The sequence below is a fragment of the Lipophrys pholis genome (genome assembly GCF_963383615.2).
Source record: "Lipophrys pholis genome assembly, chromosome: 8".
NCBI classification, from domain to species: domain Eukaryota; kingdom Metazoa; phylum Chordata; class Actinopteri; order Blenniiformes; family Blenniidae; genus Lipophrys; species Lipophrys pholis.
Window position 1 is genome coordinate 16,215,121 of NC_137630.1, and position 25,544 is coordinate 16,240,664.

General features: G+C 40.3%; 4 protein-coding genes across 4 annotated transcripts; 1 reads left to right on the forward strand and 3 right to left on the reverse strand.

Moving 5' to 3' along the window:
• agmat (agmatinase (putative)) lies at positions 1-3,579 on the reverse strand. The gene is made up of 7 exons (XM_080470552.1): positions 3,283-3,579; positions 2,634-2,836; positions 2,389-2,437; positions 2,034-2,229; positions 454-633; positions 286-370; positions 1-215 (listed from the first exon to the last, which is right to left on the reverse strand). The coding sequence occupies exons 1-7, from the start codon at positions 3,567-3,569 to the stop codon at positions 142-144; spliced, it is 1,074 nt and encodes a 357-aa protein (XP_080326678.1). The 5' UTR covers positions 3,570-3,579; the 3' UTR covers positions 1-141.
• Positions 3,580-7,912: 4,333 nt separating this feature from the next.
• On the forward strand, positions 7,913-11,045 carry LOC308113112 (tubulin alpha chain). The gene is made up of 4 exons (XM_080469093.1): positions 7,913-8,203; positions 9,109-9,331; positions 9,419-9,567; positions 9,639-11,045. Exons 1-4 carry the CDS (start codon positions 8,201-8,203, stop codon positions 10,617-10,619), a joined length of 1,356 nt encoding a protein of 451 aa, XP_080325219.1. The 5' UTR covers positions 7,913-8,200; the 3' UTR covers positions 10,620-11,045.
• Positions 10,668-16,910, reverse strand: pink1 (PTEN induced kinase 1). Its single transcript, XM_080469090.1, has 8 exons — positions 16,423-16,910; positions 15,748-16,017; positions 15,567-15,670; positions 15,286-15,468; positions 14,988-15,151; positions 14,752-14,879; positions 13,332-13,562; positions 10,668-12,287 (listed from the first exon to the last, which is right to left on the reverse strand). Exons 1-8 carry the CDS (start codon positions 16,777-16,779, stop codon positions 12,003-12,005), a joined length of 1,722 nt encoding a protein of 573 aa, XP_080325216.1. The 5' UTR covers positions 16,780-16,910; the 3' UTR covers positions 10,668-12,002.
• A 1,666-nt stretch (positions 16,911-18,576) lies between these two features.
• Positions 18,577-23,183, reverse strand: LOC308113113 (trypsin). Its single transcript, XM_080469094.1, has 6 exons — positions 22,989-23,183; positions 21,971-22,041; positions 21,288-21,435; positions 20,147-20,285; positions 19,814-20,074; positions 18,577-19,016 (listed from the first exon to the last, which is right to left on the reverse strand). The coding sequence occupies exons 2-6, from the start codon at positions 22,026-22,028 to the stop codon at positions 18,861-18,863; spliced, it is 762 nt and encodes a 253-aa protein (XP_080325220.1). The 5' UTR covers positions 22,029-22,041; positions 22,989-23,183; the 3' UTR covers positions 18,577-18,860.
• Between the last annotated feature and the right edge of the window lie 2,361 nt (positions 23,184-25,544).

The window sequence follows — 25,544 nt, forward strand, 5'->3', positions numbered from 1 at the left end:
AAGTCAGCTGTTATATAATTTATTAGCAACTCAAATTATGATAATTTGATGACATCATATAGATTTATCAAAATCAAACTTGGGTCTGGAGGATGACATGAGGGTTAAACTCCCTGCTCTTATCTCTGTGGTCTGCACTGATCAATAGTATTTTATTTTTGGCAGGACACACAACATTTCAAAGAGAAGGTTGGCCCCAGTCAGTGCTGTAGTTCCTGTTGAGGGAAATTAAAAATAAATAAATGATGAAAATTGGACATGGAGTCACATATGAATGAAGAGTACCTGTCGTGTCATAAGCTGGAGCCACCTCCACCAAATCACATCCGACCAGGTTGAGGCCGCGGCAGCCCCGGACAATTTCAACGCCCTTAAATTCAACCAAGCCAAGAAAAATGGTTAGAGATTTGTGTGGTGGAGTGAATTAGAGGAATTGCTTTTCATGGCATTTACCTGTATGGGAGTGAGCCCCGCTATCTCTGGAGTTCCTGTTCCAGGAGCAAAGCCTGGATCAAGAGCATCGATATCAAAACTGAGGTACACAGGGCCGCTGCCCATCTGAGTCCGGACTTCAGCCATTAGAGGCGCCAGAGATTTGAACCAACACTCTTCTACCTGGACCACACGGAAACCCTAAAGGATGACACCACAAAGGTTTGTTTTAAATGTTCAATATCAAAACAGAATAGGACTTTCCACTGATATTCATCAAACCCCAGGAATACATTCATCGTTACTGAGTCGAACCAAAGCTTTACAAGCAGGTCAGAAGGGAAGAAGCTTAATAGTTGATCTATTAAAGGAAGGCAGTCTAATACTGGCTACTGAGGGGATTTTAACTCAACTTAGACCTCCTGGTTTAAACTTAAACATCCTCCTCCACCATGATGGGAACCCTCCCCTTAAATACCCACAGCACCATTCCCGTGGTTATTTGAACAAATCCACTCTCCCTTATTTGGTTCCTACATTATCAGGATTTCAGTCTCGCCACGGACAGTAAAAACGCAATAAAAATGCTTTGCTTACTCTCCCAAGATCTTTCTTCGTCATATGCAATATGTTACTAAGGTATCATGTCGTAAAACCTTTCCGAATCTCAGCATTGCATGCAATTTACCTTTAATAGCCAAATATTTGTTCTGTTGAAGTAGAGAGATCCCGTCTCACTGCCACTTGCCACGCCTCGATGACACTAAAGCCTGGATGGCCGTGAACTTTTTAAATTTCAACAAGAAAAAAACAGAGGCGATGGTGTGTGTGGTCCCAGTGGCTCCTGTGAATCCCCCCCTGTTGACTTTGGCCCCGTGACTCCGTACGTGAAGCCAACAGTTTTGAACTGGACAGTGATTTTAAACTGGACTCGCAGATAAGCGCACTGGCCAAGTTAAGCTTCTTCCATCTTAGAAAGTTGGCAAAGGTGAAGCCAATTCTTGCACGTCGGCACTTTAAAACAGTAATTCATGCTTTTACGACGTCTCGGCTGGATTACTAGAATGTACTTTATGTTGGAGTCAGCCAGTCATCCAGTTTGTTCAGAACGCTGCAGCTTGAATACTAACTAGCACACGTCACTCCCGTTCTGCCCCCTGGAGGCACCGAGGTCCAGACGGAAGCTCAGAGGGGACAGAGACTTTTCAGTTGCTGCCCTAATCTATTGAAGAAGCTCCCACAGCGCATTAGACAAGCCCCTCCATTGTCCATTTTTATCCTCCTAAGACACAAACTAATTTTGTATTATGGCCCAGACAATCCAAATCGATGTCCATTAACATGGACGCCAGGTTCTAGAAGGTTAAAACAAATCTTAAGACCCATTATTCTTCGACTTTCAACCCAGGTTGAGACTCTGCTCCTGTTTTTAATGTTGCCATTTTATTGTCTGTTTTCTTCATCGATCTATTGTTCCACACTTTATCTTTTTAGGTTTTTATGTCTCTGCATGTACAGTACTTTGTTTCAGCTGTGGTTGCTTTAAAGTGCTATATAAATAAAGTTGAGCTCAGTTCAGTTGAGTGAATTAAGCAGTGTACCCGTGCACGGCTCCATTCGTATGAATCTGGAGAGTATCCTGAACCCCTCAGACCAATCTGCACCACCCGCTTGCAGTCCAGTAGCCCTTCGTCAACACAGCGTCTGAATGGAGTCCCATGCCAAATCTTCTCTCCCAAGGCAACATCACTGGTGTCAGCATGAGCATCAACATGGATTAAACCCACTGGGCCATGCCTGGCAAGTAGAAACATAACATACATTTTCCACTATTGATCCATGCATGTAAAAATATTGACCAAAAGGGTCATGCAAAGAAGCAGACTGAAGAAACAATCCCAACTTTTAGCACTATGGATCATGCATATTCAGCACTTGGCAATGAAATATACTTACTTTTCAGCCACAGCTTGCAGGATCGGGTATGTGATTGTATGATCCCCACCTGCAGACACCAAAATTTCATCTGATAAATATTTGACCTAAATATAACAGCTATTTCAAAAGTAAATCATTAAACTCCTCAGATAAGACTTCATTCACTTATTACAAAACATTTAGTAGATGGATCTCAGTGGGAAAAATTGACAGCCACTGGAAGTGTTTCTCTTTAAAAGTGCATTTTTCACCTAGTCACTCACCCATTGTGAGAGGGATGCACCCGCTTTCCACAACCTTCCTGTATGTCTCTGTGATACGTCTGCAGGTGTCCTTCAGGTCATACAAATTCACATTAACGTCTCCAATATCGGCCACCATGAGGGACTCATAAGGTGCTGCTCTGGTGCCGCTGTTGTAAGCCCTGAGTAAAGCAGATTCCACTCTGATCTGGCGTGGCCCAAACCTGTGGAGACATATGTATGGTGTATTAGATGTCAATGCTGAAATAATTTGAGGGAATAAATATAAAAAAGAAATTGACTATTTTACAAGTGCAATTTCTTCCATTTCTGTACTGCTTGATGCAGTGGACATCCTGGACATCACATGACAAACACAGAAACACAGGTTTCTAGACTTCAGGATTAAGCCAAATGGATATTTGCTGGGTTTTATTTAACCATTCTCTGTAAACTTTGACGAAATAGTTCAGCAAATCCTGAAAAGCTCAAACCAACCAAGTCTCGTTCACTTACCTGATCACAGCAAGTTGCCCTTTAACTATGTGTTAATGATTACTTGTTTATGTGTACCTAATCAAGTCGGTGCCGTTTCAAAACCGCAGGTCTTGAAGCTGTTTTTATAACACGATGCAATGGAAACGAGCAGAAATGTGGAAAAACCCTGCACCTTGCCCCAGGCCTGTTGGAGGTCCCGGTGTCGATCGGTACCCCGATGAAGGCTGCGTCCAGTCCGGCTGCAGAGTCCTGGAACGGTAATCTGGCCATGGTGGGGATCCCCGACACACGTGCAACAAACTCGGCGCTCGGAGGAACATTGAAGCGTTTCCCCGAGCAGTCCCTCTTCGGGGGTACGGCTTGGACTTGCCTGGCCCTGGAGGGAACCGCAATTTGGCGTGCTGGTAAAAAGAAGTCCGCAAAAGCAGCGGGTGCCAAGTTCCTCCTGAGTCCGAACATGTTTGTGTTCTGAAGTAAGGCCTGGCAGGTGCGCAGCTGCTCTTAACGACATGATGTGTTCACTGAAGCTGGGAATATTAGAACCCCACGTCTGAGGTACAGATTGTCTCAAAGGTCAAATCGCAAGCACACACTATTGCAGTATGTCAAACACTTTGGTCATGTTGTTGCTGCTACACTGTCTGCATTGTGTCAGCTCATGGATACATTTGTTTATATTGTTTCAGGGTTGTGCTTTCGATTCTCAGACAGAAGAAAACGGTAACAGGTCTGTGGGAGCCAAATGTGATATTATTGGATTGTGTATAAGTGTTTTGACCTGTGCGGGTGTGTTGTGTGTCACTGACGTCATGTGCATATAGACTGGGGCAATGAAGGAGGAAACAGGTGTTGACCCCGGAAGGGCACACAGGTTTTTGACCGCTCTGGCGGAGTTTATCAGAATATGCTCGTGTTCTGTGCTCTGGTGAATTGAACTTTGAACTAATATAATTTGCACTGAAATAAAGAGATTTTTGTATCTTACCGGATGTTTGGACTCAGTTGATGGACACGAAGCAAAAGGTAAACAATAGCCGCCGAGCACGTCAGACCCACCTATGGAGGCAACAACTCACCAGTCCAGTATTAGGCTGGCTGGCATATATTGTCAAAAACCTGCCCGATTGAAGAGCCAGAAGCAAGAACCGTTCCAGGGAGACGTGTCAGGGAGAGTGGCAGTAGGTAGGAAAGATTAAATGTGGACCATAGGAACTCAGTATTGGGCTGAGTGATTGATGACAGGCATCAACATTTGGGCTGTGGACAACCTCGTTTAAATAAATGGATTGAAATATCCCAAGGAAATCTACGCATTGGACCTGATCATCGTTGTCTCTGAACGCGTTCGAAAGAGTTCCCCCGTTCTCACCAGAGCAGCACCTTAAATAGGTTAAGGTGCCGCTATAAGGTCTGTGAGGGCAGCGTCCACATGGAAACGTGTAGAATAGAATAGAACTTTATTTATCATTTAGAGGAAAATGCTTCAGCTTCTTGAAAACACAAACACACAATACATGCTCATATCCGCCCAGCAGTGAAACCAGAAAAAGTGAAATCGCACAGGTCACTGCTCTTATCCACACAGCAAAACATGTTTCAGCAGCTGAGAAAGAAATCGTTCACTTCTCAAGACTCAGAGAGACAACCACAAATGGCCCATCATCTGCAGTAGCAGGGGATTTGTTGAAGTTTTGGAGGAGCGGAAAGGTGAATCCAATCCAGATTCAGTGACGAGACTAAACATAAGGAGATTTTCCATTTTATTGAAAACTTCCACAGCTTTCTCACAGCTCTGGAGAGTGACATAAATGAGCTGCATACAAATGACATTGTCCAGGTTGAACTCAGAGCATGTTGGTCACTTCTGGAGTTTGGTTTCCAAAGCAGCCTTTTCCACTTTGAAACCACTTGTAGAGAAAGTGACGTCTTTCTTCACGAGCACACACACCTGTGAGTCAACATTTACAACGATGAACACTATCAAGAGGAATCAGAGAAAGTGACTGACATATGCTCCTCTTTAATGCCTCACTGTGGCTGCAACAACAAACTACAAATACAACATGAAGAAAGTCAATGACACACATGCAGCCAGCTTCCGCTCATTCCAGTATTAAAGATTTCCTGCTATACAGCTTTTGAACAATTTCACATTGGTCTCCTTGGTCCAAAAAACGTTGTGTTCAAAGTTTATTGTCACAAATTCAGCTTTTTCCTTGATTTTCATCAATCTGAATTGAATTCAAATGACTCCTAAATCTCCTCTTTTATCTTCAGGAGTTGGACAAGTCACTCCTTTCCCTTCCATCTTATTTATTCGTAATGCTTTGCCTTGCTGCGCTCCACCTTCACAAAAGATCAGCAGTGATCCATTTCTTAACACCGTTACATCTTTAAACTTCTCCGTTTGCATTTTTTATTACTTTTGTCAGTTTGATCAAATTCCAATCTCCGAATGAGGCTTCTTGCTGATTTAGCTTTATATTTCTTGGTATTCATCTTTTTGCTTTGTTCTGTCATCTTCGTCCCTTTCACTATTTGAATTCCAGTAACTATCCTCACTTCTTCCGTCTTTGGTCGCCTCTTCTTTTTTACGTTTTGTCCGAATTAATCTCTTTCCACCTACTGTACTCCAATCCTTCCCCTCACATTCAAACATCCTTCCCCCTTCCTCCATCTCACTTCCTCGTTCGTCACGTCCCTCTGCCATCTCTCGAACCAACCCGTGGCGTCCGGGCTTAGAGGGCCGATATTAAAACTGTACAAATGTCAGGTAAGTCATGAATGAGGTGCTTATTACCCCAAACAACAACAACAACATAATACCATTGTCAATCTGAAAAAAAAATTATGGGTGTAACATCATTCCAATTCTGGGGTCACATTCAGCCCCAAATTGAATTGAAATGGGCCAGACCACTAAAAACAAAGCATAATAACATATATACATATATAAACATCCATCCAATCCATTCATCTTCTATACTGCTTTGTTCTGTGCAGACGCAAGGGGCTCACTATGAACGAGGGCAGAGTACACCCAGGTCGCCAGTCCGGTAATTTAGAGTTACCAATTAACATCACAGGGACGTTTTTTGGGACTGTGGGAAGTATAATGAATAAAATAGCACATTATTCACACATCTTTAAATATGGTTGAATTAAACCTGATTAAAACCAGCTGTAGTTTGACAAGTAAACACACTGTTACATCAATTGCAGAGGTCTTCAAAAAATCTCACTGGAGCAGAAGTGTGAAGGATCTTCAAGGTTAGTGAGTTCATGCAACAGAGGAACATTTAGAAATGCAGTTGCACTGTCAGAAACATGTTTAGATATTGAGATTTAGAATAGTGTCACACAATCTCTTGATTGGTGGAATCTCATGCATTTCCAGGAAATTATGGAAAATAAGGGGCGACGTTTTCATGCAAACTTCTTTTTTGATGTGAGACAGTGATATAACAAGTCAAGAAAAAAGAACTTGTGTGTAAAAGGCAGGAACTAAGTGTACTTCCAAAAAAGATGAAAATGCCAACAGCAGTAGGTAGGTGTACATTTCTGACAGCAAGGGCTCCTCCTTCCCACATTAATGGGGCATTTCTCTCACATATATGCACAACTGATGAGAGCAATATCAGTATTTGATTTAGTTATTTTGATTATAAAAAAAAATAAAAAATCTACATTTTGGAATGCAAAACAGTTCCCACCCATCCTTTAGCAGTGATTTGCTCACACAGCAGGCAGACTTCATATAGATTCAGTCACATGGAGCCCTCCTGTACCCGAAATATTGAAACAGATCAAGTTTATAATTCAGTCCTTGCAGCTCTGCTTCAAAGTGAGACATGTGTTCAGAGCTATAACAAAACTCTCCCATCCACATGCTGCTTTCATAATGGGCCACTTGAAGAAACAATCACCGACTGTTTGCTCAGCCAGCGAGAGGTCAACCAACATGTGCAATCAGCATGTTCTCCCTGTGTGTAAGAGTTTCCTCTCATTCTGCAAACATGCAGATTGGATCCAATAACATTTGGATTCAAAAATGGATTACTTTCAAGTGCCTGGAGATGTGAATGGGAGTGTGTGCCACTCTTCAATAGCTGGCATGTATTTGTCACTCAAATGCTGGTGCGGTTGAGACATGTGGAGTGAGCGCAGATGAAAAATATAAAATTCAACAATCTCACAAGCATGATATCTTACTGTTGCTGAGAGTTACCAGACATCACTGAAAACATATCTGTGGCGTGTCACTGAGTTCAGAAGACCATGAAGTCTGTACATATTGTCATTGGTCCAGGCAGGAGGCATCGCCAAGCTAATTTAATCAGATTAACTGGACATGGTCATTTGTTCTGGAAGATGTTTTCCCTCTTATTCAGGTGGTTTCTTATTACTAACAATTACTACTAATAATAATTACTACCACTACTACTACTACTACTACTACTACTACTACTACTATTACTAATAATAATAATAATAACACATATTGAAAAAGACTTAGGTTTGGATCAATAGATTTAAAAATATCCATATAGTCGCTAGTCACATGCTCCAATTTGATGTGGATTCGAAAATTTTACATTAAAAACATTTTTCTTTGTTCTTTCATTCTTTTTCTTCTCTGCTGATATTAATTAAAATATATACAATTTATAGAAAAAATAAAGACATCAATCTGATACTGTTTTAACAAACCAAAAGATGAGAGCAGAGTCTATCTCCGTGTTCAGCCTGTTTCTATAATCATCTTGTCTTTGAGTCTCATCAATGTACACAACATTTTCCTTGATGAAATGAAGGCGATACCGAATATGTTGACATGCCCAATGCATGCTTAATATTTTTGAGCTTTTCGCATGTGCATTTTGCGGCACGCAGCCTTCCTGTGAGGGGCCTATATCTCACAGCGGGTGTGTCGTTGGGAGGCGGCGGACGGAGAGGAGTTTTCGTAATGCGCGCTTCACCTGCCCTCCGCGCGCGGCGTCGTGACTAGAACCGCTCCAGACACCGCGCGCCTCAGCCGCTGCACTCCTCTAGACTTGTCTCATTACATTGCATAATATCGACAAGCCATCATGGTAAGCGCGACTATAATTCTAATTTGTAGTGTATTTCCATGCACGTGTAATGTTCCGAACATTCAATCTGTAATAAATCAGTGAAATATTGCATTGCTGGGGTTATTTTTCCTCCCAGCACTGCGTTTTCCTTTATGTCTGTTTTTTCCCCCAGAAGCCCGTTATCACCGTAAATTATTTGTTCATCATTGCAAATATAGGAAAAAACGACGACAAATTGTTAGGTTTGTACTCAGCATGCATGCGTGCCCTGCTAACTACTAATCCTCTTTAGGATAAAAACTCAACGTCTAAATCTGCTTAGATGCCTTTTCTGGTCCTTTGTTTTCCCATTTATTTGGCTTCCAGATTGCCATCTTGATTGAATAACCTATTATTGCATGTGTCCCACCCAAATGGCTGCTCCCTGCGAACAAATTTCACGTGTTATAGCAAATTATTAATTTGATCTGCCGCGTAATCTCGAACCATATAGAAAATCCGTTGTGTAGATAGCGCAATGTAAAATGTAAATTATGCATATAACCGCAGCTAAATTTTGAATATGGATTGTTAAAGAGACAGCACACTGCAACACATCTGACCTAGATAATCCTTTCTCTCTCTCTTCTTATGCGCAAGTCAGTTTTGTGTCGCAGCACGAAATGCTTTTGGCTTCTGTTAAATAAATGAATGAGCATCCGTCAGACATACTGTTTTTACAAATGGATGATTTAATCATAAATGCTTTTCATAGATTTGAGTCTTTTAAATGAATTCTATTGTGAAAAAGAAAAAGGTTATCATGTGCACCCCTAGGAAATGTGCTTAATTTTGATTGTTATTTAAATCCCTCTCTATGAATATTTTTTCTTTGTTTCATGTGCAAGGCTTATTATTCTAAATCTTCTCTCCCCAAACCCCAGCGTGAGTGTATTTCAATCCACGTGGGTCAGGCTGGAGTCCAGATTGGCAATGCTTGCTGGGAGCTTTACTGCCTGGAGCATGGGATCCAGCCTGATGGACAGATGCCTAGCGACAAGGCCATCGGTGGTGGAGACGACTCCTTCAACACCTTCTTCAGTGAGACCGGAGCTGGAAAGCACGTGCCCAGAGCAGTGTTTGTGGACCTGGAGCCCACTGTCATCGGTAAACTCTCAGAAGTGCAGATATTACATTAGTCTTGTGATCAAACCTTTTAGTCTTATTAATCTGTTTTTTGGGGGGTTTTTTCAGATGAGGTGCGCACTGGGACCTACCGTCAGCTGTTCCACCCTGAGCAGCTCATCACTGGTAAGGAAGATGCAGCCAACAACTACGCCCGTGGTCACTACACCATCGGCAAAGAGATCATTGACCTGGTTCTGGACAGGATCCGCAAACTGGTGGGTACACTCAGAATGCAAGAGGCATTGGACTGGCATTTTTCTTCATGTAATTAACTCTCTGTCCTCAGGCTGACCAGTGCACTGGACTTCAGGGCTTCCTGGTTTTCCACAGCTTTGGTGGTGGAACCGGCTCTGGTTTCACCTCCCTGCTGATGGAGCGTCTCTCTGTGGACTACGGAAAGAAGTCCAAGCTGGAGTTCTCCATCTACCCAGCTCCCCAGGTGTCCACTGCTGTGGTGGAACCCTACAACTCCATCCTGACCACCCACACCACCCTGGAGCACTCCGACTGTGCCTTCATGGTAGATAACGAGGCCATCTATGACATCTGTCGTAGGAACCTCGACATTGAGCGCCCCACCTACACCAACCTGAACAGGCTGATCAGTCAGATTGTGTCCTCCATCACAGCTTCCCTTCGTTTTGATGGTGCCCTCAATGTTGACCTGACCGAGTTCCAGACCAACTTGGTGCCATATCCCCGTATCCACTTCCCCCTGGCCACCTACGCCCCCGTCATCTCTGCTGAGAAAGCTTATCATGAGCAGCTCTCAGTGTCAGAGATCACCAATGCCTGCTTCGAGCCCGCCAATCAGATGGTGAAATGTGACCCTCGCCACGGTAAATACATGGCCTGCTGCCTGCTGTACCGTGGTGATGTGGTGCCCAAAGATGTGAACGCCGCCATCGCCACCATCAAAACCAAACGCTCCATCCAGTTTGTGGACTGGTGCCCCACTGGTTTCAAGGTGGGCATCAACTACCAGCCTCCCACTGTGGTTCCTGGTGGTGATCTGGCGAAGGTGCAGAGGGCGGTGTGCATGCTGAGCAACACCACTGCTATTGCAGAGGCCTGGGCTCGGCTTGACCACAAGTTTGACCTCATGTATGCCAAGCGTGCCTTTGTGCACTGGTACGTGGGTGAGGGTATGGAGGAGGGAGAGTTCTCCGAGGCCAGAGAGGACATGGCCGCTCTGGAGAAAGATTACGAGGAGGTCGGAGTCGACTCCATTGAGGGTGAGGGAGAGGAGGAAGGGGAAGAGTATTAAAAGGGGGACAAATGGGGCAAGTTACACAAGGAAGTCCATTGTGTTCTTAATACATTCCAAACGGTTTGACTTTATTCAAAGTAAAAATCACTCAAACACAAGTTTGGCTCTGTCTCAAATAAATTGTAAAACATGAGAAATTGTTTGTGCCATTTATCCAAACCTTGTATTACTTTAACCTTCATTATTAGTTGCAGGTAATCAGTATTAGTTGAAGGTCAGTTTGTGAGTGACGTAATGAAACAAAACTAATTGCTGAAAGCAGTGAAAGAATGGAAAGCAATTTCGTATCTCATTCAGAATATCTTTTAAAATTAGCGGCTCTATTTTGACTTCAATCTTTATTCAAAATTACCATTTATGTTGTCATTTTGTAGTAAGTCCACTCTAATTATACCTATACTCATTTTATTAAATCTATTAACCAAGAAAAAAAAGACAGAACTCTTTAGATCTTCACTTTTATTCTGAAACACTGCATACATTCCTGCATATAACCAAAATATTTCAATCTCTAGTATGATACTATATACACATTACAAACACACACACACACCACACTTTGCCTCATATCCCTGATTGACATCACTGATAATAAAGATGGAAGTGGTAGATTTATTCGACTAGTTTTGACAGCAAACAAAGATGATATAATAGACCAAAAGCCCATCAGTTGTAAATAGTGTGATAGATGTCATGTATATATATATATATAAGCTAACAACAAACACAGCAAGACACAACAGCTCGGGAAAAGTGCAAACGTGGACATAAAGTGCAAACAGGAAGAAATCCAGCAAAAAGTCCCAACCTTATAGTCATTTGAATACGTCTGTGTCATGAATCCAGATCATTTAAATATCAGCTTAATTCTGCTTAACCTGCTATTTGAAAGAATCGTAAAGCTTTGCCACCCTACACAGTGGAGTCAATCCAATGCATCGTTAGAAATATCTACATTGACTTTTATTGATCAGAACTACACATTTATGCACAGCTACAGTACAAACTTTGTAGTGGTTTGCACTGCAAATAATGGAAATAAGTGCCGAAGGATTATAAATGAAAACATTTCCCTTGAACACCTGCTGTTACAATCTTAATGATCCTCCAGTACATTCAGAAATGTGTATAAACTCATTCCGAGAAATGACAATATGGGTAGACGGTGAGCAAATACATTATAAGGGCAATTTGATCCACTTGACTCATAAGTGCTCAAACTAGCAGTCACAGGTGTATTACAGTGTAAGTGCAATGCTTTTGTTCCACTACATAGCAATTTAGATGTTATCATTAGGACTGTACACACGACAGACATACTGTACTTTGCTGAGGTTTTAACCCAAGGGAATCCCTTTCAACTGATGCGTTTGGGTGAATTTAGGCAGATAGGATGCAGGCCTGGCGCTGCTCTCTCCCATACAGGAGGAAACCTACAGCAGTGCGCAGGTCCTCCAGGTCCAGATTAGCCAGGAAGCACCTCTGAAGCTCCGCCTCCACCCGGTTCCCTCTGGGTCCACTGCAGCCCTTCAGGAGAACCAGAGCAGATTGGCACAGCAACCAATCGACGAGCTTCTTCATGTCTGCGCTATCCTGATTGGCCAGAGCTCTCCGACCCCAGAGGCTGAGATGCAGCATGTTGGCAGCCACACGAGCAGTGGGACGCTGCGGGGGACAATGACAGAGACAATGAGGGAAGGTTAATAATTACTGTTGCCCTCTTTTAAAACACGAGCAAACAAGAAGAGCGATCACATTCATTTTTAATAAGAAGGACACACAGAATTCTAGGTGTTCAGTTTGATTAGATAAACATTGATAAATAGAATTTGAAAAGATTACAGTTAAAGAAGCACTAGTCAGCTATTTCCTTTCGAAAATGCAAAATAGGATTGTAACCAGCTGCAGAAAGATCAATTTACAGAGAGAAGAAGTAACATCAGAAATCTCTCCCATGTAGTGTCATATCAATTGTGAAGATTTAACTTCCAGGTCATTGTTTTACTATCCAACCAGCAAATACATTTTTTTTGTTAATAAACTTTCACAATTATCCTCTAACTTTCAGCTTTGTAATAATCAGCTACCCGGTGTGCATATATGTAGTACTGAACTCCAAATTAGAGAGTATATATCACTGCACCAAAAAAAAAAAGATAATGTGCAAAACGTTGAGCTTGTATTTGCTTTAGCTTCTGAAACCCGGCCTTCGAATGTGAACCCCTGCAAAAATATGTCTTCAACTTTACCAATTTGTTGTAATAAATATTAGATTATATACAGTTCTAACTAAAATATTGAAAGGCTATTTTGGAACTGTTTTTATACTGTGTCATGTTGTAGTCAACTGAGAATTTTCAGTATTCAGCTATTTAAAAAAATAAAAAATAAAAGTCATAACTAAAGTGTAAGAAATAAGTGGAAATGGTTTTCAAGCAGTTTCTAGGCTTGGGAATTACACACTTTAAGGTGCAGGATTTCTCAGCACAACAAAGTCAGAAGAAATGTGACTGAACTGTTCACATTGAGTTGGCTTTGAAATGTGTGACTCTGGACCACGTTTGAAAGCGTCTTGGAACAAAATAAAATTACTCAGATTTGTACTTTTCAGACTGAACCACTGAAGGAAACAATGTGAATCTCAACCATGCCAATCGTGGAAAAAAGCATGTAGTGCTCAAACAAATCCCCCCGCAGACCCTGGTATACCTTGCTGGGGTTCCTCCTGAGGAGTAATTGTACCACTAACTGCACATCAGCTGGAACACTGGACGGCAGATGAGGGAGCTGCTTCTCCTGATACTTCCTGCTCTCGAGTCCCACCGTACGATAGAACGGGTTCTGCTGTCCGAATATTTCATAGGAAATGGCTCCAACAGCCCAGGCGTCGGCCCTGCTGTAGTCGATCACCACACCAGATCCCGGCACTGCAGTGGCCACCTTAAGGCAGAAACAAAGAGAATTGCTTGTGATTAATTGAGTATCCAACTGTAGTTATTTGCGGAAAAAAATGTATGCGTTTGTGTCTATCTTTATTTAACATGGTGACTCATTTCGAAGCAGAACGAAACAGGAAAAACACTTTTAAGTATTTTTATGGCTGTAATGTGAGCTATTGCCCATCAGGCTTTAAACAGCATGAAGTCTACGTCTAACGTAATGTATAGACACTGAAAACACTTTAGTGTATAAATTGGTTACTAAACTTATCATCATTTGTTTGTTTATTATTACTAATACGATTTATTTCAAATATTTTCTATTTATCTATTTGTATTATAATTTTTTTCCCCCACTATACGTGTATTTTTTCCCCATTCTTAAATCTATATATTTTGCAGCTGCGCCTTGGTGCTTGGCGATGTGGGGAACTCGACCCGGGGGAGCTGGGGGCTCGGGGTTTCCCTTTCTTTCGGCGCCCTCTAACATTCAAAACATTAACATTTAGTTATGGACCTCCACTGTCTGGGTCAACCATAAAGCTGGAGAGTAGGGTCCCTCACAATAGGTTCTGGAAGCTGCTGTCCACATGAGATTCTAGCAGCTCTGGGTTGGCCGTCTCCTAATTGGGTCTGGCGGTGGCTGAAAGGAGACCCGGACAGGTAAAATTAAAAAGGAGGGTCAGGAAAAGAAAAATAAAAGTGGCATAAGAAAAGGAGTGAAGGGGGCCTGGGAGAAGAGGGGGGTGCTGGGTTGGGCCCCTCAGCCTCTTTGGGCAACAAGGCTACCAACTGAGTCATAGTCAATGTAGTTAGTTTTATTTCTTATTTATTTATTTTCTTTCCTTTCTCTCTTTTGTTATTATTATTTCTTATTAATATATTTTTTCCTCTCTCCATCCCTTTCCTCCTGTTTCTCTCTCTCACACACACACACACACAACACACACACACATAAAGCAAAATACCTCAAAACCACACATTAAATTGTTCCCTGTGATTTTTGAAGCCCTGTGCATAAACGCATCCAGCCGAAAGCAGGATAATTCAATCCTCTATTAATGTTTGGCTTCACAATGCACTTTCGTTTTTTATTGACATCTGAATAAATGTATGGAGGTAATTGTGGTCGATAATAAATAGCTCAGCAACTGTCAGGCTACATGAGGTAAAGATCTATTTAAGGTTACCTCGGGAGCCATAAGGGAGGCATTGCCTCCTCTGCAGACCCACATACTGTTGAAGGGCAGCTGCAAACTGGAGTCACTCTGGGCCAGGCAGCAGCCAAAGTCAGTGATCACTAAACGAGGAAAACCATCTGCCAAAAAGAAAAAAAAGGTACACATTACTAAAACGCAAGTGACAGAAACACATGTTAAGTTAATTTTGGAAGGGCCCTGTTTAGGCTGTCTTTAGTTTAACTCACCAGAATCAAATTCCAACAGCACGTTGTCTGATTTGAGATCCCTGTGGGCGACACCCTGCCTGCACAGATGATCGACTCCCTCCAGGAGCTGCAGCACCATCAGAGCGCCCTGCTTGCGGTTCGGTGTAGACGCTTCAAGGTATTGTCGAAGTGTGCAAGGGTAACTATGATACAGAAAATAAGTTTTTATGACTGGACCTTTGGCTTGAAAATGCAGTATAAAATTTGACTGTTTTGTTTACAAAATGTCCTAAATGAAACTGAGTGAAGAAAGAGGGTGAGAGATGATTGATCTCACTTTTTCATAACAAGAAAAAGAGTGCGGTTGTTGCCCAGGCCTGCTGGGTTGAGCCTGGCAGGAAGAACATCTGGATACTCGTCCTGGGCTCCTGGTAGCAATGGGACGTCTGCCGTGAAAGCCCGGTACACCCGGATCACATTGGGGTGAGCCGACACTCGTTTGGGCACCTCTCCAAAATGTCTGCATGTAAAGACATAACAGACATACATAAGGATATTTCCAGTCCTCCCATCAGGAATATAGAACAAGAATCAAAGCGTTGAACACTTAATGCCTACCCATCCAAAGTAACTTGTTCCATTTCCTTCTTTAATGCTAGAGGACCAGCAGGAACAAGCTCCTGGGACATAGATTTTAGTATTGCCTCACTCGATGACCCCGCCTGCAAACAAACAGCACAGGAGTTACACAACTATTTCAAAGAGAAAATAAAGTGCAATTGTGCCTCAGAATACAAACCCCAAAGTTCCACATCATCTTGATGGCCATGGGGAAGTTTCTCAGTGAGCAGCATGTCAGGGGTGGAGTCGTGCGACCCTCCTCTTCATCTTCTCTCATCTGTACCAGGGAGCTGTCAATTTCCTTCGGAGGAGCAAACTGAGCGGCAGCCTCATACACAGCTGCATTGGAGCCTTTCCCTATCTGGTTGCCAATGACGAAATCATCCAATTTATAGCCAGAGGTGAATGGCTTGAGTGGAGTCTGGAATCTTCTCTTACTAAATACAGCCTGAAAATACAGATAAATTAAATACACAGAAGTAGGTGTGTGCACATTCCACACCATCGCAACAACAGACTGTCCCGTGTCTGCACCACGATTAGAAACAAAGAGGGGAAACTTTGAAAGAAAATGGAGCATCATCTCATAAGAAAATGAATTCTTTCAAAAACTCTAAATATATGGTTTTGAAATGTAATCAAAATAAAAACTACATACTCAAAAGGGACATAGTAGAAATACTGAACTTGGTATTCGAATGGTAGAATATTGATAGGAATACATCTGAAGACAGCAGAAAGTTAAAAAGTCATTCACTCTGGTGATGAACTTAACTTTCTAAAAGTTGTGTTCACTATGAGGAGCATGCAGCACATGAAGCGTGTTTGCATAGTTTATGTGTGAACACTGTACCTGGATCTCCTGACATGTCGCCGCACTCTTCCTGTCCTCCTCCAGCTGCTGCTCGATGAGACCGACACCGAGTCCGAAAGCGAGAAACACGGCTCTGTTACGAGGGGATCCGCCGATAAATCTCCTCCGGAAGCTGGCGGACTCTAGCTGAGCTGCCAGGCCCTTCAGAGAGGTGCGGTAGTAGCGGTACCGAGACGGCAGGAAAGCCTGAGGCTGAACGGTGCGGACCGACGGGCCTACACGAAAACGGTCAGCTCGGAGTTTCGCTGCGACTCGGCCAGCAGATTTTAAAAGTCCCAGCTGAATGACCGACCGGCCCAACTCGAGTCCCCGGCTAATGGCGTGTTTCACAGACATAATTTACCCCGTGAAGGTAAGTTAAGCTGTTACTGGTGTTGTTTGCTCGTCGGTCGTTTACTGGGGCAGATCTGAAAAAGACAGTGTTATGTAAACAAACAACAGCCTGTGCGCATGCGCAGAGGCGACACTTCTTCTTCTGCTATAGATTTATTGGCAGTGTTTCCAGCACAGGAGACAAAAGTAACTGACTCTATGGTGGTAAAAAAAACATACCCCAAATACTATATAATAAATGGCGCATTTCCCCAAAGATTAAAGAAGCTCGTTTTAAAATAATCCATAAAGTTTTCTCAGTTGCAGAATTTCCCCCCCAAAAAATACAAAAATGTAAAATTCAAAAAATAAAGTTTTTTTTCTCGTGTCCTCTGTCCAGATGGCTTTGGTTAAAAATAAGAAATTGTTTAAGGTTCAAGATTACTTTATTTGTACCCGTGGGTAGATTTGTTAATATAAATAACATCCCCGCCTTTGATATTCTTTTTCTTGTGCCTGCTTTAGTGGCAATGTGCAAAGATCACATTATAATAAATAAATAATAATAATAATAAATGTTCCATACAAAGCTGATGGGAGAGGCACCTCATGGAGGTTATAAAAGTAGATTAACGGAGTTCACATGAGATCAGCTTCTGTTGCCAGGGAGACGCTCAGATCAACAGAGAGGCAGGAACACAAAATTTTCTCTGGGAATTTCTAGTATATTCTTTTACACTTTGCGCTTCCCTGGCATCATTGATATATCTTTTTTTTTTTTATGGCTAGTGATATACAAATTGCATGCTATTGTGATTTTTACTTGCACTTCAAAAGAAACCCCAGTCTGTTTGTTTATCTTTATTAGTTTCTTTGTATTTGCCCCTCTGAATGCAAATCTGCAACATTTCATTGTATGACAATGTTGTATGTCTTTACAAGAACCTGTATGTTCTCTATGTTCTGTTCTAATTTGTGCTCAATTAAAACAGCAGAAAAAAAAAAAGACTCATCAGACCAGGCATCCTTCTTCTGATGGTCTCCTGTCAGATTTGAGAGTCAAGAACTGTCGCCTCAGTCATTACTCCTTTTATTAGCTTGCAGTTATAGCACCTGGTGTGCTCGTCTGCAACTGCAGCCCATCAACTTCTTAGTATTTCCATATATTACTGATGTCTGGCATCAATAAGGCATCCAGCTCATGGAAATCTCCTCTTTTTCAGACCGATATCTGTAAATGCTTGTTCATGACATTTCCAGTAAATTAGTAATTTACGAGATACCCAACAACCAGACCCCATTCAAAGTCAATCAAATCAGCTTTCTTCCCCTTTCTCAGTTTGAACTTTAGCAGCTCATCTTGAATATGTAAATACACCTAAATAGATTGTGTGGCTGCCATGTGATTTGCTTATTAGTTATTTGCTCCTGCAGCTTCGTCTACAGGGGTCCACGGTTCTCAATCAGTCCAGTTGTTTACAGTGCTGGAATGATTATCAATGCAGACAACTTTATGATTTTGACATAGTATATCCATGTTTACCATGACCTTATTTTAGAACTTCTCAATATACCTTCTTTTGTCACCATTAGACAGTAGCTATTTTCAATTGAGTACATATAAAGTTGTAACCTTTTTTCCTATCTGAAGTATCTAAAAAATATGTTTCTGATTTGTTTTAGTTGGAAATAATTCAAAATAATCCTCATCCTCATCAAGAAAACTTTAGTTTATAATTTCCTGTCCTGCCATCTCAGTTTAGGTACAATATTCCAAGCTTAATCCTAATTTCATGAACCAAAATAAGATCTTGATTGCATACTAAGATGAATTTCCTTTTTAATGCACAATAGTATTTACTTATCAACTACATTAAACATCTTCATGGATAACAGATGAACAATAGTTGGGACAATAGTTTACTAAATACATCAGCATGTAAGGGGAACCAGTAAAAATCTGTAAATAATCACATGAACACATGTCCGGAAAATGTTTTATACATTCTATATCTTTACATCATAAATTGCGATTAAGCTAATGGTCTAAAGATACATTCAGCATTGTAAAAAATACATTACTACTTGGGAAATATTCAAAGACTTCATGATGAATTATTGTTAATAATCCATTTGATCCAGTCCACGTAGTTCCTCACTTTGGTGTAGACACCGGGGTAGTAAGGATTGGCACAGCTGATACCCCAAGAGACAATTCCCTCGAAATAGCCGTTGCAGATAAGGGGGCCACCAGAGTCACCCTGCGGATCACCGGGAAAAATAAGAGGTGATCAGCATATTTTTGGGGTAAAAATCTTTGAGTCCTTGAGTGATATTTCAATGGTATCTATGATGTGTGATCTCTTGCATAATGAGCAAAAAGGTTAGATTTAAACTTGCAATGAATATCTATAAGAACGAGACTTGTCATGACATTTTGTACAGATTTCCCTCGTCCAGAGGATTTCCATACTGATGTTGCTGATGGTCATGTGTACTCCTTGGGTAATGATTACATAGTTTAAAAAAATTAAAATCACAAACTTAAAACATGTACATCATTCTATCTTCTACACTGCTTTATCACAATGATTGTTATAGGATTAGCTGGTGCCCAGCAGACTATGAAAAAAGGTTGCTTCCGCTCTGTACGGGTCACCTGACCAGCACGGAGCAAACCCAGAAACAGACAGTTCATTTCACGCATTCACACCGACAAGCTACTTCAACCCATCAAAAGCATCTTTTACAATGTTGGGGAGATATTATAGTATATGAAACAGAGGAGAAACATGCAAACTCAACACAGAAAGGAATATTGTTGTTGTGAAACAAGAGTGCTAAATGCTACACTATTGTGTGGCCCTCATACGTGTATGTCTATATCAAAAACACAAGCTCCAATTAAAGAAAGACTTTTTCGATTAAAAGAAGCAAAAACAAAGTCAAGTCAATATTTTAAAACAGTACATTCTGCCCAAGACCTTTCTATGCCAGTTTATCATGCAGCAACGAAAAGCTTGATTAACAACATGTGCATGCATGCATGTGTTCGTACCTGGCAGGAATCTTTGCCACCCATTGGAGATCCTGCACACAGCATATTTTGAGTGATCCGGCCCCAGTAGTAGTACTTACAGTAAGGCATAATCCTCACATCCACAGCGTGTAACACAGAGGACAGGTAATAGCTGTAAACCTGTGTCACGCCCCAGCCGCTCACTGTGCAGACTGTACCAGTGGGCAGTGGTGTGTTATCATTTGCATCAGGCAGTTGAGCAGGAGCGACGTTGGCATTCAGGACTGCCGGCTCACTCAGCTGGAACACAAAGCAAAAGAGTTGTCTACATGCGCAATGCGCATCGTTTTTGCTCCGCTACTTTCTGCTTACCTTTATCATCATGATGTCATTGTTGAATGTCTTATAGTTATAATTGTGGACGAAGATCTTGGAGACGTTGAATATCTGCTCAAACCTCTCATTGCGAGTCAAACTGTGTTCACTCAACACCACCCTCATGATTGAGCTCCTGAGAGTCCAACACAGACATTAGTTCCTTTAGAATCAAACTTCTGCCTGCAAATCACACAAACCTAGCAATTTCACATCTTCACAACATGTGCAGTGTACTGTACGTACAGCAGGGTATATGACTGGGAAGACTATTTATAGCAAAAACAAGTATTATGTTATTATATCATTAGTAATATTGGTTGATATTTCAGGTTTCTGTTCTTTAATTGAGTAGCTAATTTGTGTTTCTGATGACTTTTTACTTTTACTTCATACATTTGAACATGTACTGTACGTCTGTCTTTTTACTGTTTACATTGTTAAAACTGACTTGTCACTTCTTTAAACTTCTGTAATTCATTTAGACCTAAAGTGAACTGATGATGACAGCTATCCATCCTTAAGTTGGCAGAAATGAATGGTTGAACCATATGACGGCATCTTGTTTACAAAACAGATCTCATTTGAAAATTAGAAGAAAAAAAAAAAGTATATATATATATATATATATTTAGAGTTATATTGTTTTTAATAAAGTTTACTATAATCAGTCTTTAAATATAGTAAATCATTGATGACTGACAATCGTTATAATAATTACAAAGTGTGTGTATGGGCATACACGTATGTCCACTGCCTCCACAAAAACGGATTCAAAATGTCTGAGAAAATACATTTTAACTTGAGTTTGTTTGTTTTTACCACCTATGTTGTCTATAGTGCTTTGTGGGCAGCAAAGGCAGCATGTGACAGTCGCCTTGCGCCCAAACTATTTGAGTTCAGTGTCAGGCTGAGGCTTTCTACACTGACTTTGAACCTTCTCCCTGTCCCTAATTTCTTCGTGTGCTCTGTCTGCATCCTGCAATACAAGCCCACGCATGCTTCTTTCCACAGTGCCTCTCAAATAGCTGAGATGTTCTTGTGCATGTGTCTGTCCGTTCACGATGACATGTGGGGATAAACGTGAAGGATAATTGTCTGTGCAGTACGGCTGGGACATATGAATGTCAATACTTACGGTCTCCAGCAGTGGGCAGCAGACACCACCCACTGTGGGTGCACCAGCGTTCCTCCACAGTAGTGTTTCCCAGTAGTAGTCTGCAAAGAGGCCTGGTACTTTATGGAATATGGGATGACCTCCTGACCCCCGATGATTCTTTTTGGTTCTATGAACAGAAATTACGGGTGTGACGAACTTCATCTTTTAGTCCTTGTTCCTTTGTTTTTTAGAATACTCTCTTGTCCTGTGGTCCTCTCTCTCTTTCTCTGGGTCTTCCTGCTGATGAAGTGGCAGCTTGTGTATAAGTTCGCCATCTGATGTCAACTTTTTGCTGATCTCCATATTTATCTTTTGCTTTCCTCAATCCATTGCAGTGGTCCTATCCTGACTCATCTCATTATTGGGTTTTTCAATATCGTTTATCTAAATGTAAAGTAAGATGGTATAAATGCTCCATTTGAAATAAAACTAGACTGGAAAGGAAAACAAACAAAACAAAACACCAACAAAACACATTTAACATAATACATATAAAATCAGTTTGAAATTAGTTTGGGATCACTTTATTATCACTATCATCATATTTCATACCATTCAGTGTAATAAAGGAGCCCCATGAAACATGACTCTCAAAATTAGGTCTCAAATTACATAAAGTTCTTTATTTTTCCATCAGTAAGAAAACTTGCTTGTGAACTTACCTGAACTTACTGCAAAAGACAAAATCATCAGCACGGTGGAGATTTTCAGCAGAGACATATTCACTTATTACCTGTAAGAATAAGAATAAGAATAAGAATAATACAAGTATTCATATAGCACTTTTCATCCATAAAATGTAACTCATTTGAGTTACATTTTATGTAACATTTATGTGTTAAAATGTCACATTAAAATTGAACTACATCAGGTCATTTTTTTTCTTTAAAGGAGGAAACTAAACTAAAACTGAAAGTAGGCAAAAACAAACTTATAAAACAGGCAACAATCATATGCATCACAATTTAAAACCAACTTTTATACCTAATGCATTAGAATACAAGGGATTATAAAAGTGGGTTAAGAGATAATACATGTTAAATTTAGGCAGGCAAGAAAAGAAGTAAATAAAATATTTTCAGCTGCTTTTAAAAATAACAAATCCTGGCAGATATAAATTGGTACAGGACTATTCATCATTGGTGCTTAGAACAAAAATAATTGTTTTGTGTTTCAGGATAGTGTCAATTAATTAAAACATTTAAAAAAAAAAACAGATTTTAAAGAGCTTACATGTGACTCATTCAATCCTGTGCCAGCCATTCTAAAAAACTTTGTGAAAAAGAGACAAACAACTGTGAAGAAGAAAATGATTTTCAGCTTCTTTGTCTTGTTAATACTATTGTCTTTACTACGGTTGGATGTAAAAATGTATTATTTTTGATCAAATGAAATGCTCAAGCAATTTTATATGAAATGAAATAGAACGTTTCTAATCCACAATATGCTCAAGTTTGCAAATTTTGTTTTGGAAAAAGAGCTTCAGAGTACATTTACAGTGATTTGTAAAACCGACTAATTACACCTTGACTGTTTTTTTTTATGTCATTCAAACTTCCACCTTACAGTGCACATCAGAATGAAATTTTCATTGCATCAGCTCAGAAATAGCGGCTAATACTGATGAAAAAAAAAACCTTCTAATAAGTATTAAATGTATCTGAACACTCTTCGTCTTACCTGAAACTCCAAACCAGGAACGTTCAAAGCATCACCAACTGGTGAGAACAGAGCTCTCCAGTTTCCTTTTATAGTGTAACTTCATCCGGCTCGGAATCTTTTGTTTGAATTATCTTCTGGTCTTGTTTTGTACCGGGACCACTGTGTTATGTACAGTTAATTGTGGGCAACAATGTAACTGACCTAGTACATGACAAAGCTCAGGGTGCTTTTCTTCTACTTGTGCTGTCGAGTCTGCAGTTTGGGAACGCCTCCTCATGCTCGCCACTGTTTCCGGGATACAGGTAAGAACAGAAGTTTACAATCTTGTTGACAAATATCCTTTCAATCATTGTGATTATTAAAAAAAAAAAAAAAATGCACATCAGGTTTATCAATCAGGTCAACTACAACATACGAAAAGGTCAAAACAGCACTGAAAATCTTTAATACTGTCAGATTGCTTTCATTGTATTCAATTACAAGCGAACGTACTGTTGTACACAACAAAGTAAAAGTAGCCGACAAAGTACTTCTCTCACAAAATTTGATTTGTGACTTTTCAAACTGTGTTTGAGTTCACTTTTCATATATTTCATGTATAGTAAACATACACTCGGCCAGTATATTTTGTGAAGAAATATAAAACACAGTGTTGAAAGAACATACTTATTGGCAACAAAAATGCATATCAAAGGGGTTTAACTCGACTCTTAATTCATGCTTTGCTTGTACTCAGAAGCAAAATCTATTACATAGTGTCTTTCTTCATTTAGGAGTCTGATTTTCATCTTCATAATTAAAACCAAGAATTACAACAATGTTTTGAAATACCGGATCATTCTATCATTACTTCATAAACTCTTGTACTTCTAGAAGTGACTCAAAATTTTATTTGGGGTGTACATGAAGTTCAGACCAGAGGACTGTTTCTTTTTGTAAATTGTTCAAACTTTGTGTTTTCATTTAATTGCAGTATAATGCTACAATCCACATTTAATTTGAGTGTTTTAAACTCCCCTTTCCCTCCACCTCCCTGAGTTTGAACCACACTATGCCCCCAATAAATAAATAAATAAATAAATAAATAAATAAATAAATAAATAAATAAATAAATAAATAGATGGATAGATAGATAAATGTTGCTGCTGTTTATAATTCACTGAGTTTACATTTTCAATTCAATAAGCTGTTTTTCCACTTATAGAGCAAAGTGATGAGCACACAAGGTATGAAATGAAGAATGAGGTTGGAAAACGTTCTCTATACCCCTTAAAGCTCCTTGGTTGGTCTCCAGTCTTAATCTTAAGAGTATTCTACTACTTGACAGAAGTTGCTGGATTTTGTTTCCTCTTGGGTAGTTTGGACTGGACTGAAGCGCTCCGTGTCACAACCTGATTCACAGGTCACTGCCGTGTGAATACCAACGAGTCCCTAATTAACTTTTATTCAAACCTTGTGATGTGATTATGGATAGCTGATGCAAATGAATCCTGAGTCCAAGTGTAAATGTAAAAGTGACTGTAGCGTGGTGATAAATGATATTTTCCAAGTTGTTCAATAGCAGCCAGTTGGGGCATCGATTTGAAATCCTTGATAATAAAATATCATGTAATGTTAATTCTATAAAGATTAATGGAAATACACACTACTATACACCATGTACTATTCAACATGTGAAATTGACTCATACTCCATAATTTCTAGCTTTGAAAACTGCCTGTATGTTACTAACTTAGGACTCCTGTGAAGGGCCAAGTCATTTCACTCACTTATACTAAATGTTAATACATCTGTTCTTAAAAAGCAATATGTCATATGATAAAAATAAGCTACTATTTCTGCTCTGCCTCAGTGAATTTATCGTTTGTGCAATGTATTCATTGATAATGGTGATTCAAATTGTTATCTTTCAGCAGAGCACAAGGTGTCCTCACAAAAGAAGAAAATCGGACATTTTTGAAATACAACTATTGTACTGCATACACTGTGTAGACTATGTTTTAGGTTTAATGTCTAGGTCTGCACTAGATGCATTTGCACAGTGTTCAGCAACAAACATAATGTCTATATTATCATGTATTCCTCATATTGTCACCTCAGATGCATTGACAAGTAGAAATAGAAGTTTTCCCAAAGCAAAGGAAGCATAAACTCAACAAATCTTTCAAAACCGATGCCTATTTCAGTTACAGAACTAATTATTTATGCGTTGACAGTCATGTCAAATATTGCGGAAGACTTCAATTACATTTAGTACTTTGAAACTGAATACAACGGGCACACTTTGCATGACCAGTTTAAATGCAGCGCACTTGCACGTAAATACAATTTTAAAGGGGAAATTGTACAAGATTTTTACAAAAAGAATGTGCTGAGTCATTTGCTCTCAGAGGTGACAATAGCGATACTGAAACGGATAAAACCTTGGTGCCAGCACAGACTGCTGGCTGAAAACTAAGATTATCGTTTCATCTCACTGTGTCCTCTCCACAAAAACATTTTGTTACAGCCATTCAATCCCCTTTTTTCCAGAAGTGTGAGCAATTAAGGCACTTCAGTCTGTAGTTTCATGTT